The sequence below is a fragment of the Poecilia latipinna genome, unplaced genomic scaffold, assembly GCF_001443285.1.
Source record: "Poecilia latipinna isolate Pla-1442-1.1 unplaced genomic scaffold, P_latipinna-1.0 Scaffold1246, whole genome shotgun sequence".
Classification (NCBI taxonomy): Eukaryota; Metazoa; Chordata; class Actinopteri; order Cyprinodontiformes; family Poeciliidae; genus Poecilia; species Poecilia latipinna.
In genome coordinates this window covers 51950-66542 of record NW_015113862.1, presented here as the reverse complement: position 1 = coordinate 66542, position 14593 = coordinate 51950, and the positions used below count along the sequence as shown (strand labels likewise).

At 40.5% G+C, this 14593-nt stretch overlaps 1 protein-coding gene across 4 annotated transcripts in view; it reads left to right on the top strand.

Annotated features, from left to right (window-relative positions):
- Window positions 1–260: 260 nt before the first annotated feature.
- Window positions 261–14593, top strand: part of dmxl2 (Dmx-like 2) — a 52746-nt gene continuing 38413 nt past the window's right edge. For 3 of the 4 annotated variants that reach the window (XM_015054361.1, XM_015054360.1, XM_015054359.1), the window contains exons 1-12: window positions 262–663; window positions 8020–8145; window positions 8409–8480; window positions 8605–8683; window positions 8889–9033; window positions 10543–10609; window positions 10714–10886; window positions 11947–12127; window positions 12224–12404; window positions 12496–12714; window positions 12811–13082; window positions 13678–13947. In XM_015054361.1, the coding sequence (XP_014909847.1) occupies window positions 577–663; window positions 8020–8145; window positions 8409–8480; window positions 8605–8683; window positions 8889–9033; window positions 10543–10609; window positions 10714–10886; window positions 11947–12127; window positions 12224–12404; window positions 12496–12714; window positions 12811–13082; window positions 13678–13947 (1872 nt within the window). In that variant the 5' untranslated portion in view covers window positions 262–576. Of the gene's footprint in view, window positions 664–8019; window positions 8146–8408; window positions 8481–8604; window positions 8684–8888; window positions 9034–10542; window positions 10610–10713; window positions 10887–11946; window positions 12128–12223; window positions 12405–12495; window positions 12715–12810; window positions 13083–13677; window positions 13948–14593 lie in introns of all 4 variants that reach the window. The other variant, XM_015054358.1, reaches the window with a different exon arrangement.

Here is a 14593-nt window from a genome sequence, read left to right as displayed (position 1 = left end):
CTCATATGATCAATATCCTCAGTTCCACGAACTGTATAGAGCAACAATTATAGAAGAGCTGTAAAAGGAAACAGGACGAGCTTAAAACTATATTGAAACTTATTTATTTAAGCTTCGTTCTCTCGTAGACACAATAACAGGATATTATTGAGGGATTCAGACACGTAATTTGCCTGCGTTATCCATTAATTCCCATTTCCCTATCTAGACGGCACAGATCTATGGCCATTCAGTCGTGCCTTGACAACGTCGGGACCGCGCATGTCAGGATCGTTGCAGAGATCCTGCTGCCTTGGCTCTCACGATCAATCGTGAGGATGGTGTTGTCTGCGAGGGGCTACGGACGCCTCGTTTTTTGTTTTTAAAACAGATGTCGGGAGCCGATGAAGTCACATGAAAACGGACTCTAACACCTCCTGAAGCCGACTGTCTGTGGAGAAAAAGACGCCACTGTCAGACCAAGGACAACGCTAACATTACTGATGGAATTCCCAGTCGTTGCTAGATGGAGAAGCCGAAAGGGTGGACTCGTTATAAATAATTAAAGAACACATCTGCTGCTAAAATAGAAGGAAAATGCATCTGCACCAGGTGCTGACGGGGGCGGTGAACCCTGGGGATTGTTGCTACTCGGTGGGGAGCGTTAATGACATTCCCTTCACGGTGAGGCTTTGAATTTTATTGCTGTTTGCACAAAATGACAGCGGTTCGGGCTAACCACTGACTAGCTAGCTGGGACAGTTCGCCAGCTGACGCTTACGTCCACCGCAGACGCGGCTGGCGAGCGAGCTAAAGCACCAGCTAGCCGGGTTACCTTAGCAGAAGAGCCGCACCGACATATTCCCAGAGTCCAGACTACAAGTAGCATCCTAATCACGTCCTCTTTCTGATTTACTCCCACGGCCGTCATTGATAAGCTAAATATGCTGCGAGTGACATGTTATCGCATTGAGCAACCCAGGCACTCAGGTGACCTTTAGCTGCATCTTAAAACGTTAGAATTACCGCAAGGGAATCCCTGTTTTTGCGCAGCCATAAGGTTATTGAGGAAACATATTTACTACGGGACCAACTCCGACTAAATAATGAAGCTGGGCGGTGCAATTTCCCCGAGACCAGAATAGCGTTTAGGCATTGTATATTCTTGTATGTGGTCGTTGCACAGGCTAAGCTCGCTACCATTTGGCGTTAAATCCTCCTCACGGATCCTTCGCTCGCTGTCATCCCGGCATCAGCTGCGCCTGCCATGACGTAGAGAGCCATATATGGATACATGCGCTAAAAAAGCCTGACTGGCACTGTTTGTTGTTCAGATTCAGAATGTTGCACATTTTAACCCAACTCTGTCTACCACAATTTTTACACGCAGGACTCAGAATATAGACGAATATTACCGAAAAAATATGAGTTATTTGTATTTTAGATGCTGGTGTAGGACAGCAGTCATTCAGTAACCTGTTTATAAACATGCTGATTAAACAAGGAACACACACACACACAAAAAAAATCTGTGTTTGTGATTTGTTGACCCCTTTGGGTTGTAAAAATCAATGTGTCAGTCTGTGGTCTGGCAGCTTCCCAAAATTACTGTGTGCCTCAAGTAGATAGCACAGAGAAGCCAAATCAATATTCCATTTTGTGCAGTGGGTGATGGCAAAAAATCTACAGTCTCTGGTATGCAACGTGCTCCTACTTGTTGGCATTAAGTCGATTGGTCCAGGCAAAGCATTGAGATAAGGAATGTAAATAACAAAATGGAGGAATTCTTGAGTCAGCTGGGTTATGAATGCCTGCAGGAGGCTTATCGAACATCTTGTAAGGGGGGGGGGGGACAACAGAACCTTGATTAGGAGAACACAATATCCTGAAATACAGTTTTGCTAAATGATCCGTATGAAGTATTGAAGGTAGCCTGTGTTGTGCCAGTTTGCATGACTTGAATCTGCTGAATGTGTGTTAGAAATTCTTCAGCAGCTTTCAAGCACAACAGCAAACAAAAACGAAACTCTGTGGGCCTGTTCCTGAAACACGTTGCTTATGGTGTTATTTATAACATCTTTTAACATCAAAACATGCAGATGGATCGCTTTTCCTCTTCTTTTTCTGATTTTCCCCCAATCTGTTGGACTATACAAGACAAATATTGTTAAACTATGGCAGGGTCTTCTCCAACCTTGCCCTAGAACCCGGTTTCCAGATGAAGGCAGTTCAAATGTAAGCAGGCGGATGTTGAACCCGCGGTCATATCTGCTCAACAGCAAAGGGATGGTTGTAAAGCTAAAGCCTTGGTAGTCGCTACAGGGCCCTGATTTCTATGTCTGGTGTTTTTCTTTCTGTGTTTGAGAGGGTTATTTGAAGAGCACTAGACATCATGTCCAATGCGTTTACGCTCACACTGACCCCTAAGGCTCCTAGGCTTGACCCTGACAAACACAAATACATAGCTTACGTCGACCATGAATGGACAAGCTTTGGCAAGGCATTAACGGCGATTCATGGTTAGATTTATTCTTGGATACGATAAGAGATTTCCTTAAAGTAACACCGACAGTGAACCTTGTCTGACCTGTTAGATGGTGTTTGTTTGTTTTTTTTTTAGAGTCTGCCTCCAGACTAGCTAAAGGCCTTTTACATTAGTAACTGAGGAAAAAATAGATATCAGAAAATATAATGCTGGCTAATTTTTAACCAGCATTTTAACACAAGTTTTCCCTACAATGATGTAAAACAAATAAATAAATAAAGATAGAAAGTGAGACTGGTTTTATGAACTTGCTTTTTTTTTTTTTTACAGATATGCTTGGTTTTGGTGCAGACTAATGGCACTTTCACACCAGATTTGTTTGGATTATCTAATTTGTTTGAGCAAGATTGGCTGCTGTTGGAGCTGTGGTTTGGACCTAATAAGCCAATCTATCTGTATGATTGACGGAAATCTGTGTGGCCTGAAAATTATAGGAGTTTTTAGCTTTGACTCATGTAATGAATAGGAGGAAAACAAAAATCAAATTCTCAACATTTGTCCATCACTGAACAGAACTGAACGTGACGCATCAGAAATTGTCCGATTCTGTTTCTCTGTTGAATTAATTGGACTGTTTGTTGAAGAACTGTAATCAACAAGACTACTGAAAGCCTCTTTTTATTATTATTATTATTATTAAACTAAATTAAATTGTGTTTTGAGTCATTACGGGGCTTTTGTAAGTCTAGGACATTTTACAAGGACTTGCCTATTGCCTAAATAGAAATCACCAAAACGAATCAAAAATGCAGACAAAATACACTTTATCTGGCAGTAATTATGGCTGAGGATTCTTGTTTTTCACCTCAATGTCGCACTTTGTGGAGTGTCTGTGTGTGCGCGGAGTCTTATAGTTGGCTGAACAAAGAGGCCACTGTTAAATGTGCCGTTTGTAGGATTATTGTTATGACGGAAAATGTTAAATAGTGTCTGGGAGCAGGTGCAGAGCTCTTTATGTTTAATGGTGAAAGCCTAGTCAGCTCTGCAGACTCTATGTGTACATTTACCCCGTATGACTGTGCAGACTGAATAATGGCTGAATTTTATTTTTATTTTTTTAAGGTTTATGTCTGCTTTTTTTCTTACTTGATTTACAGGAATAACCCACCAAATTGGAAAAAAAAAAAAAAAAAAAAGGCAAAGAATTTTGGGCAAGATGTACAACTTTTTATTTCTCTAAGGAATTTTCTCTCGTGTGAATTTAAACTGTAACCAGAATTCAAAGGTGAAAGCCTGACGGAGAGGCACCGAGCACGACCTGGATCTCGTGCAGTTTTCTCGTCGTAAGCATCTGTTTTGTTTGCTGTCATGTGACACAATAGCAAAGGCCCCAAAAGTATAACTGCACACAGAGGGTCAGAGTACAGGTTATATGGATAAACTGTGCCTAAGCTGACAGAACCATCACAGTTTACGACGGGTCAACAACTGATAAACTATAGTCAAAATGTTACCCTCTAAACATGCTAGCTGAGACAAACATGGATCTCACACTTGATACTAGCAGCTGTGGTTGTGGAAAATGTGTCAGTTTTTGATGTATGAAGGCAGAAGTGTTTTATCATTCTCCTTCCTCTTATCTGTTTCCATCAAAGCACATGACTGCTTTTGCTCCTTTTGTTGAAAACACACACACACAGTTAAAAGCAGCTTCATGTTTGTCCTGTGACAGTTTACCTTTGCTATCTTTCAAAAGTCCGCAGTTTGCTGACTTTGCTTTCAAAAGTGATACGGGAAGAAATCTAAAGTAGGTAAAAAAAAATAAAAATAAATCTAACGTATGCTGTTGATTTTCTTAGAGCACTGGGGTTTTTTTCAGACAGTGCTGCTGAAAGTACAAAATTAGAATAACCTCTAAAAACCTCAGATTTTTTAAATTGTTTATTTTATCATGACGTTTTAAAGTGCAGTTCCCTGTTTTGAGGCTCTGCTTATTGTTACACCATACCCAGTTGTATTCTTGCTAGATAATGCTTTTATGTCAAACAACTTTGGGGATGTTGCTGCATTTGCATTGCACTAAATAAACCACTGAATGGTTTGTGCTGCCTGGATTCAATGGAATGATCAAAAGCAGTCTGATCAAAAAAGCAGTCATTAATCTAATCTGATCAATGACTGCAAATATTATGTAATTTGATCTAATTCAATCAAATTAGATTATTTGATCTAATCTTTTCTTGGATCAAATACTTAGCTTTTCTAGCTTTACAGTGTTTTGATTGGACGAGGTTTTCAAAAGATGTCGGAATTTCAGCTTAGTTCATTTGGAAAATAAAAACATCTGTCAATCAGTTCCATAATCTCTAAATATATAAAATAGAAAATGAATCTTTCTGTAAATACGTCAGTATTATCTGTTGCATTGTCCATTGATTAATCTGTCTTTTTTTTTTCTAAAATGCGGCCCAAACGAGAAACAGAACTGCTCAAAATGTAAAAGGAGTGTAATATAAAATCCTCAGAAAAATATCTGGATAGTTAGATTTCATTTTATTTTATTTGAGCATTGCTGTGGAAATGTATCTTCACAATTCTTCAGAGTACTTGCCAAGAAACAATGAGCAGAAATGCAAAGGTACATGAGTAGGAAATGGTCTGGTCCAGGTGTACAAAGTAGGTTGTTGTTCTGATAAAAAAAAAAACCTTTAATACATGCTAATAATAGGACCTTAGTTTCTCAGTGAACTGCTTTCAGATACATTATTGTTTTTACTTAAGACCCTACTGTCAGTTTACTGACAATTATAAACAGCTTTTATTTAAGAACATCTTTCAGTAAAAACCTGCAAATTGTTGATTTGTATTTTCTCAGGAAAAAAGAAGATGATTATAAAATAATGTTCTAATGATTTCTCATTTTACTTTTGACTTTTAAGTCTTCCCCTTATTGCTGTTTCCCACTTTAACACGTGTACTTCTTTTCCACAGAAACCGGTAGACACATGATGTGCTAAAATGCTTTTTTGTTTCAGATCAAGGCAACGACTCGCGTGCCACAGAATTTAGGAAATATAAAACTCTGTTGTTGGAGAGTTTTAGTTGTGTGGGCCACATTGTCTTTTAAAGTACAATCCTGAATCTCTATATCATTGTGTAACAATAAAATTAACTTTTGAATAGGACCAAATTTTAAATTGCCTCGTGATCCCAAAGCAATGTTTAAACTTTGAATATTTTTAACACGTCTTCTTTTGTGGGAAGAGAGAAACGATGCAAGCACACCAAGGCTCAACACGTCCAAGGTGTGAGGTGTGCTGCCGACAGACTGGGTAGAGTGAGCTCTCATATTATGCTTGTGTGTGTGTGTGTGTGTGTGTGACTAAGAGAGAGAGGTGCAAAGCAGTCCTAGACGGTGCGTGACGGTGACTGCTTTTAATTTCTGCTGTAATGTGCAGGTGGAAATGCTGCAGTAATAGTAAAGCAGCCGCTGCAGCTGCCTTAGCACTTTCTACAGCCTACAACCTAAATCTTAGCGAGGTCCAAACATGAGCCAGCAGCGGTCTCCAGTATTAACTTCACCCACTGGCTGTGGCGTTGTGCCGCTCCGTGACCCAGCAGTTCTCAGCTTCTCCTCCTGTTCTCCTGAATAATGAAAGACACGAGTCGTCATCTTGGCCGCGCTATTGCTTGCGAGGCCAGGCTTGCCTGTCTACCAGGTGCTGTTATCATCTCTGCCATTCTACTATTGCACGCCAGCTGACAGCTCTAACTGCTCTCAGATCAATTTACCTCTCCGTTCATGCTCCAAATCCAAATACAGGTCGTCCCACTGAGCCTGCTGGGATATAAGCCGGTGCTGTATTTATTTGAGCAGATGGTTACTTTTGAATTCTGCAATGTGTGTGGGTTATCGGCGATGTTATATAACTGCAGCAATGTGTTTAATATTAATTAGGTCTGTTGGAGTTTTGGTTTTCTTTAACGATAAATAAGAATGCTGCAGTAATTATTCTTCTGTTGTTCCTTTGAGAATGTTTCTCTCTCTTTTTCACCTTGCCTTACAAAATCAGCTGTTGCAGGAAATAACCTATAATCAACCCTTCAGTCAACATTAGTATGCAGTAATTCGCAATATTTGTAATGTCGAAATAGAGCCACGTTTGTGATTTTCTTTTCAAAGACGGTAAAATCAAGTGAGAGTCTTTCAAGGATGCTTAGAAGAAGAAGTACGAATAGGGAAAAACACTGCTTCCCTGCAAGACAGTTAAAACTATGGAAGCCTCGGTGTTTCATCTGGACAGCAGATGCCCTGAAGCCATCCGCTGTAAGGACCAGTTGTCCCTCAACATATGTAGCGAGATGTTTGAGCGTGTTGAAGCATGCTGCTTTGCATGTCTCTTTAGGAATTAACAATAGGGTTACAGACTTTGAAAGAAATGCCTGTGCAAGGTTTTTAATGTTTTTAGTACTTGCATTTTAAAATACCCTGGGTTCTATTGATTACAATCAATCTGGTCATTTGCGAAATACATAAAACATTTCGAAGCAAAAGCAGGTTCTTGCACACCTGAGGTTTTTCCTATAAACTAAATTGGGAAAGTGGCACATACAACAACACCAAGGAAACGCTGTAAGATAATGTGCCTGTTTTTATTTTCATGGTTGGTTCCAAATCATCAATAAATATCAGTTGAAGATTTGCCATAATTGTGTAAAGTCTGGCGGTGCAATTTAAATTAAGTTTTATTACAGCACTATTTGCAGTTGTGGAGCTCTGATCGTACACAGTGAAAAGTATTGAAAGAATGTTTGTGATAATTTTTTTTAAACCTCTTTTCAGCCACTGTTACCATTATCATAATGACCCGAAAAATATTGTGCTGAAATCCTCATCCCTAGTTATTCAACTGCTGTGTTTTTGTGCAAAACCTTCCCACTGTTTCTTTTTGCTTAGTTGGATGCAAATGATTCTTTTTAAGTAGAATTTTGCAAATATCCCCTTCAGTTTTTTACCCAGCACTATTTTTACGTTAAGTTACATTTTTGCTCCTCTACTTCCAAAAAAATAGAACAACATCCTGTTTTACTATTGTGATTTAGATTAACATAAGGGAGTTGATCTGTTGCTTTTATGCCTCATTTTGACCTGCAGATACGCATACAGGATTCTAATAATCATCTCTAGTCAAACTTTATTGCATGTTTATAACGGCTCGTGTTTCTGCTAATGGAAAACTGATAGTTTGTTGCAGCCAGAGATGCTTTTATTTTCCATTTACCAACTGCACCGCACAACTGGATATGTGAGTCACGATGACAGGTGCACAAGAGCCTCCCACACTGTGCATTTGTTTCTTGCATATTAAAGGACATGACGGTTTACTTCTGTATACACATGCATTTGCGTATCCCGAATTTTAATTGGCTTGTGTCGAAACTGAAAGCTTCAAACTGTGGACGCAGTTGTGAAGAGCTAGAGTACAAGATGTCATCTCGGGCGTGAAATTTAAAACCTTTCAACCTTGTTTCCTGTGTGTCCATCTCGTCTTCAGGCCTACGGATCAGGATGCGATGTAGTCATCTTGGCTAGCGACTTCGACTGCGTTCAGATTATCCCGGGAGCTCAGAATGGAAACATACAGGTGGGCTGTGTGGAGTGCTCCCACCAGCTTGGCAGGGTAAGTGTTGATTACACCCTTCAGATTTGTTCGCACATAGTTTTTGTCCGTCTGCGAGAACCGAGGATATTATCAATTATGTTGAGCAGAATGAGGAACATTCAGCCCTGTTTGCACCAGTCTTGTACTGCCCAAGCTCTGTCTGCTATCCTGCGCTCTTGTTTCACTCCCCTCTCTATCCTTCTGTCTTCTGGGAATGACTGTGCATAAGAGCTGATGGGGTGAGTAATGCTGCGATGATGAACATGGCTCTTTATTTTTAGATTGCCGCTTCTTACGGAAACACAGTCTGCATCTTTGAGCCGCTTTCTATCAATCCCAATAAACGCCACAAGGTGAGTACAGACACCAGCATATTTCACTGATTTTTGTGATTTCAGACAGCCTTCAGTGGATTTTCATTAAACTTGTGTGCAAATAACATTGCATGGTGTGTCTCGCTCTCCTACCGACTAATAGCAACTTAACTATCAGTGGCAAAAGACAGGACAGTTCTTTCTTGATGCCATCACCTACAACCTGGCCTGGGACCCGCAAGGTATACATACGCTTTCTGTGTTTTTAACCTTTTCCCAGAATAAAACGATCCACATTTTTATACACAGCTTCCACCCTTAGCCCCTTCGATTTGTCCGTAATGACATCTGTGGTATGAAAACATGACCGTATGCCTGCTGCATTGTGTGCTGTGGGAGTCGCCGTGGGACGTAGGGTGTGCTAATGAAGTGCTTTTGTGACCTCAGGGAACCGTATCCTGGCAGCAACTGAACGACTCCAGCTGTGGGCTCCTCCACTGGCAGACGCTCTCATAGAAGAGGAGGATGGGCAGATGATGGAGGACAAACCCCACCCTGTCCTCAGTGACTGGAACTGTGTCTGGCAGTGCAAGTGAGCGTTTGCCTTTTTCTGTCCATATAAGCGGAAATCATCAAATGAGTCTGTTGTCGGCAATGGCAGTAAAACAAACACCAAAAGGTCTTTTTGACAACACATCTGTTGATCCATGCATCATAATTATACAATCGTCTCCAAGCATGGCAGTTATGTTCACTGCCATGTCCAAAATCATAAAGTACCTACTCAGACCAATTGATTCACCAGGAGAGTTCACATTATACTGAGAAAACATTTACTGGTTGTGCAAATGTCTCCCAATGAGTCTGTCATTTTTATTTGCACTACTGGTGAACAGTATTTCAAGAACATGTCAAAAACACTCAAACTCTTAGATTGTATGCAGTTATTTTTCTCCCATATTTTCCTCTCATAAATGGTTTGAAAGGGAAGTTAAAACTGCACTCGGATATTCTAGACTTCATTTGGTTTAATTTGGGGAAAAAATTAAACCAAAGTAAACTAAAAGTAATTATTTTGATGCTGTAATGTTTTTTCTTGGATCACATTTGGATTTTTCCTCAACTTAAGTCTAAGGTTTCAGTTGGGTTATTAGCTTGGGGTTGAAATGGTTTTTCATCAGAGAAGAGTGTCTGTGTTGGGTGAGGAGAGATCCGCGCTCTCTGCTGTGTTCACTTCCACAAAGCTCTTCCACGTATCCTGCCTCGATGATCTTAGAGTTCTCACTCCTTCCCTTTTTCTGTTTTGCCAAAAAGTGGCTGCACATCAATTTGAATGATTATGTTAAAAGGTTTCAGTTCCTTCTGTGATTTCCGTGGAAGTTTCCAGATTATGCCACTGAAGACATTACGTCATTGTCCGTGTTGCCTTCCCGTGACTCAAAAGCCTTTTTATTGTTTCAGAAAAGTGAGTTATATACTAAAAAACGGATACAGAGATCATTTTTTTAAAATGTTTTTTTATACTTTCAAGATTTTCACTAAAAAATTATGAAGGTGTGTGCACCTTAACCTTTAGTTTTTAAATGTCACATGATATAAAGAAAGTTTTTTCCTCTCTAAAACCACTGTCCATTTTTGCTGTGGAAAATGTTATTACTTTTAAATGTTTTTGCTTTTACAGGTTAAAATCGAAACCAAAGTGATTTTTTTTTTCGTCACCTCCCTGTATTCTATGAAGTTATTAACTTATATTTTACACCCTGAACCTTGCGGAAGTATAACTTTTCCTCGTAAAACGTTATTGGTGGCTATGTTTTCTCCGAAAAGTGAGAAAACACTTGCTTAAAATGACTTTATGCCCAGCTGTAAGCCACTCCACAGTCACCAGACCTAGCTTAAAGCTGTGTAAACACACACACGCGATGTTACTAATTGGTATGTGATGACACATGGAAAGCCAGTGAAACAGGGAAGTGCAAGCTCACAGTGACGCAGCGCTCTGGACTTCCAAAATGCCTTTGGTTTTGTTTTTGTGCAGTCTTCCCCATTGAAAAGTGAACGTAACCAAACATGTTTGTGCTTATTGCTTTTTCTTTCGCAGGACCGCTGCGTCCATTCACACCGCCAAGTGGTCTCCTGATGGGGAGTACTTTGCAACGATTGGGAAGGTATGACTTTCATTTAAAAAAAAATAAAAAATGGAGCAAAAACTGATTGTCTGTGTGATGTTTGTCTCATGTGATGCCGTGTGTTGATGTCTGTGTTTGCGTAGGATGACTGTTTACTTAAGGTGTGGTATCCCACCACTGCCTGGCGCTCAGCGGTGGTGGTCCAGGACCCATCTGATAAAAAGTCTCCACCTGTTCACTTTTCCTTTGTTTACTTGGCCCATCCTCGCTCGGTCACTGGTATGTCCTGGAGGAAGACCAGCAAATACATGCCCAAGTAAGAAAAGACAGGATTCTGGTCAGAATAATGTCTTTTTGTTCTTCTAGTGTGAACAGTGCATGCAATCTTTTTAGCTGTTTTATCCATGGTTTCATGTTTTAAACAGACTGTCATAAAAAAATGTTAACGTTAACGGTTTTCCCTACGATCTTTACCAAACTGGGGGTTTTTTTATTTATAATGTTCTGAAAACTATATCAGTGCATCTTTTTTATGCATGATTCTTTTTACAGAACATGCCAACACATGCTGGACCTTACCCTAAATTAACAGTCACAACTAAATATTTATTCCTACCTCATAGCTTAATGATGATTTACTAAAGTGCCTCGTTTTACTAAAATCACATCTTACTAATTGCAGGAAGCCACTGGGAAATCTTCATCAGGTAGCAGAAAAAAGAAAACATTCTTATTTTGTTTGAACCAGCAAAATAGCGCTTCTTCCTTGGCCTACTAAAATCCAAAGTGAAAACATAGCCAAAGTGTCTCTCAGGGTGTTGTGTTTCAGACGGCATCCGAATCCCAGGATAATTCAGGGCTGGCTTTAAATAGCTCCGGCAGAAGAAAAGACGTTCTGTAGAGCTTGATCAGACTGTGTTGTTGCAGATGAGATGCTTCCCGCATTGATTTGTTTGACAATTGAAAATATGTATATATATTTTCAGATATTAATGAAGTTTTTTATCTAATCCAAGGTTTGATCACAATTAATCCGCTCGCCCAAAAAAACATATTTCTAGTGTAATGTCTTGCAGGAATTCTGCAGAAATACTGCTAAAAGTAATAATAATATAAAAAAAAACAACAGATCTGTGTTTCAGGGAATATTTGCCTGGTGCAAAAATATGCTGTAAAGGCTTCATCAGTCAAAGTATTTTTGATTTGAAACTGGACTTAATCGTTTGGAGACCAGGGATATTTTAAACACCATATTGATAAGATATGACTCTCTGTCTGGGTTTACAACGATTGTCTTGACATCTTTGCATCTCGAAAGCGGCTCAGAAAGTTTCGGTGAATGAATCTCGAACGTGTGATTTGCTTCTGATTTTTAGGGGAACGGTCTGCAACGTCTTGCTCACGTCCTGCGAGGACGGTGTGTGCAGGTTATGGTCAGAGACCCTACTACCAGAAGACAGCCTGCTGGGTGGGCAGATCACTGAGAACACACACACTTTCAGCTCCAGCCTCCCGGGTCTGGCAGGAAATAAGGACAAAATCCAGCACGCTTTAGAGGTGCGTTCTGCCTCAGCGCGCTCATTTGAAAACTGCGACAGATATTCGTGAATCTGCATTTCTCACCGTTTTTGTTTCTGAACTCTGCTTGCTTAGTCAATCCACCACCTGAAACAGTTGCGCCGGGGCCGGCGGCGGTCCTCTGCTCTGGTGGCCCACAGCGACCTGCTGCCCTCTCAGCTGGGCACACAAGACGCTCACACTCACCGCCACATTGCTCACCATGCCAACGCCCTGTGTCACTTTCATATCTCGGCCAGTATTAACCCAAACACAGGTAGGTTTCCTATTGTTTAGACGTTTTCACCCTCGTGCAGAGTTTTCATCTTCACCACAGGTTCTTTCTCGCTCCCTCTGCTCCTTCCTAGACATCCCCTCGACGCTGGCTGACTCCTCAGTATTCAACCCTGAAGACAGCACCGGTGGTGGAGGCTTTGTGGTTCACTGGCTTAACAACAAGGACCTCAGTTTCACTTCATCAATGGACCTTTTTATGTCGCAGCTCCGCAAATTCTCCGAGCATCACCTGGACCAGACTACTGACGAGCCTCTAGACGCCGAGGGATCCCCTATGAAGTTTGATTTTGGTATGGTTCACTTTCGGTTCCTCCAATGACTTTCTAAGCAATCCTAAAAGTCGCATAAAGTGGTGAAGAAAACATACGTTTTCTTTGTCTTCTTAGACCTGGATGAGATGTCTGACAAAGCGTCCTCGGAGCACGGAGAGGAGGGGGATTCAGGGGAACAAGGAAGCACTAAGGCGTCCTCGCCTGGATCCAGCTCCAGCATGCCGTTACCGTCCATGCTGCTGGAAAGGAAGATGGAGACTCTGACCATAGAGTGGAACAAGAGTCCAGACATGTTGTTCACAATACACCCCGCTGATGGTTCCTTCTTGGTTTGGCATGTGAAGTACTTGGATGAATTCAACCAGGGGATTTTCAGACAAGTTCAGGTAAGCAAGAAGATTAGCTATGAATATTTAGGTAGGCATTAATGGCTAAAAAGCATCAATTTTAAGAAACTAGCACTGCAAAAAGATAGTTGTTTGTTAAAGATGCTGTCCAGAGATGTATTTTTTTTAAAGTTAACAAATGTAGAGTGACATTAAAAAACCCCAAAAAGCATGGATTTCCACTGTGGGGTATCTAAACACACACAAAAAACACAGTGAAGAAAAATACAACAAATTCTGCTTCGAGTGTTCATAGCCAATGACATTTAAGAGGCAGAAGAGCTAATCAGCTGGTTTTAGTGAGCAGTTTGAGAGACCTTCTGCAGATTTTGACGGATTCTGAAGCGTCAAGTTATTGAATCTATTTATATTTCTGTTTTGAGTTATTCCTTATAACTAGATTTTTTCCGTATCCACCACTTGTAAAATGAGCAAATGCCATATTCAGCTTGTATCACCTCATGTCATATTGCTGTGATTTTATGTTTTAACCAGCTGTACAAAATACAACAAAGTATCAGTTTTATTACAACTATAGAAAGAAAAAAATCACTATTAACAATTTTTTTTTTTTCCTCCTCCAAATTTTCGCCAGGTCTCCTTCTCCTCGCGCATTCCGGTAGCATTTCCTGCAGGTGATGCCAACTCCCTAAGTAAAAACATCCTGATGTACGCCTGCACTTTGACTGAGAGCGAGAGCGCTGGTACCGGCGAACAGGGAAGAATGGTCCAGCGGATGTCCCGCTCAGCGTCCATATCCACCGGCCTGGGCTCCACCGCTGTCTCTCCCTCACCAAAACTTCGCCCTGGCATTAGCCCTGCCGTCATGATGGTGTCGAAGCACGTCGACGGATCTCTCAACCAGGTACAAGCCTGGGGATCGGCGTGTGATTTCTCACATGAATTTCAAATGACGTCTTTTATACTTTGCATCAGGGCCGTGCAGAGACCACTAAAGGGGCAGGTGCTCAAATAAAATAAAAAAAAGGCACATTAATAGGACAGACTATTAAAGCCACACAGCTTTCAGACTTTAATAAACAATGATAAATTACAAAACTGTGAGATATACAATCAAAGCTAAGGAAAATCTCTATATAGAGCATACAACTATGTATAAGATATTTTATTAGTAATTTCTTTCTGCAGGTCTATTTTGTTACTTTCCTATTTTGTTATAGGAAAGTATTGCAATATTCAAACCTGGAATTTAGCAAGATATGTAAATCAGAGCCAGACTTTACAGACAAAATATGTCTGTAAAGCCACATTTTGTCTTTACAGAATTACACTATTAAAAAAATATAAACAAGGGCACAATGCAACCTTTTAGTGCACTGTAATCTATATAAAAAAAGCTGCCTGTTTGCTACACTTGCAGTGGAGATGAAGATGGTCCATACAGGAAAGCAGAGCTGCATCAAACTTTATTGTGGAACTGCAGAAAAAAGACAAAAGCAAATAGTGAATTGTTAATGCATGTCACCATGAGAAAAGCCTACTGAGTTTTG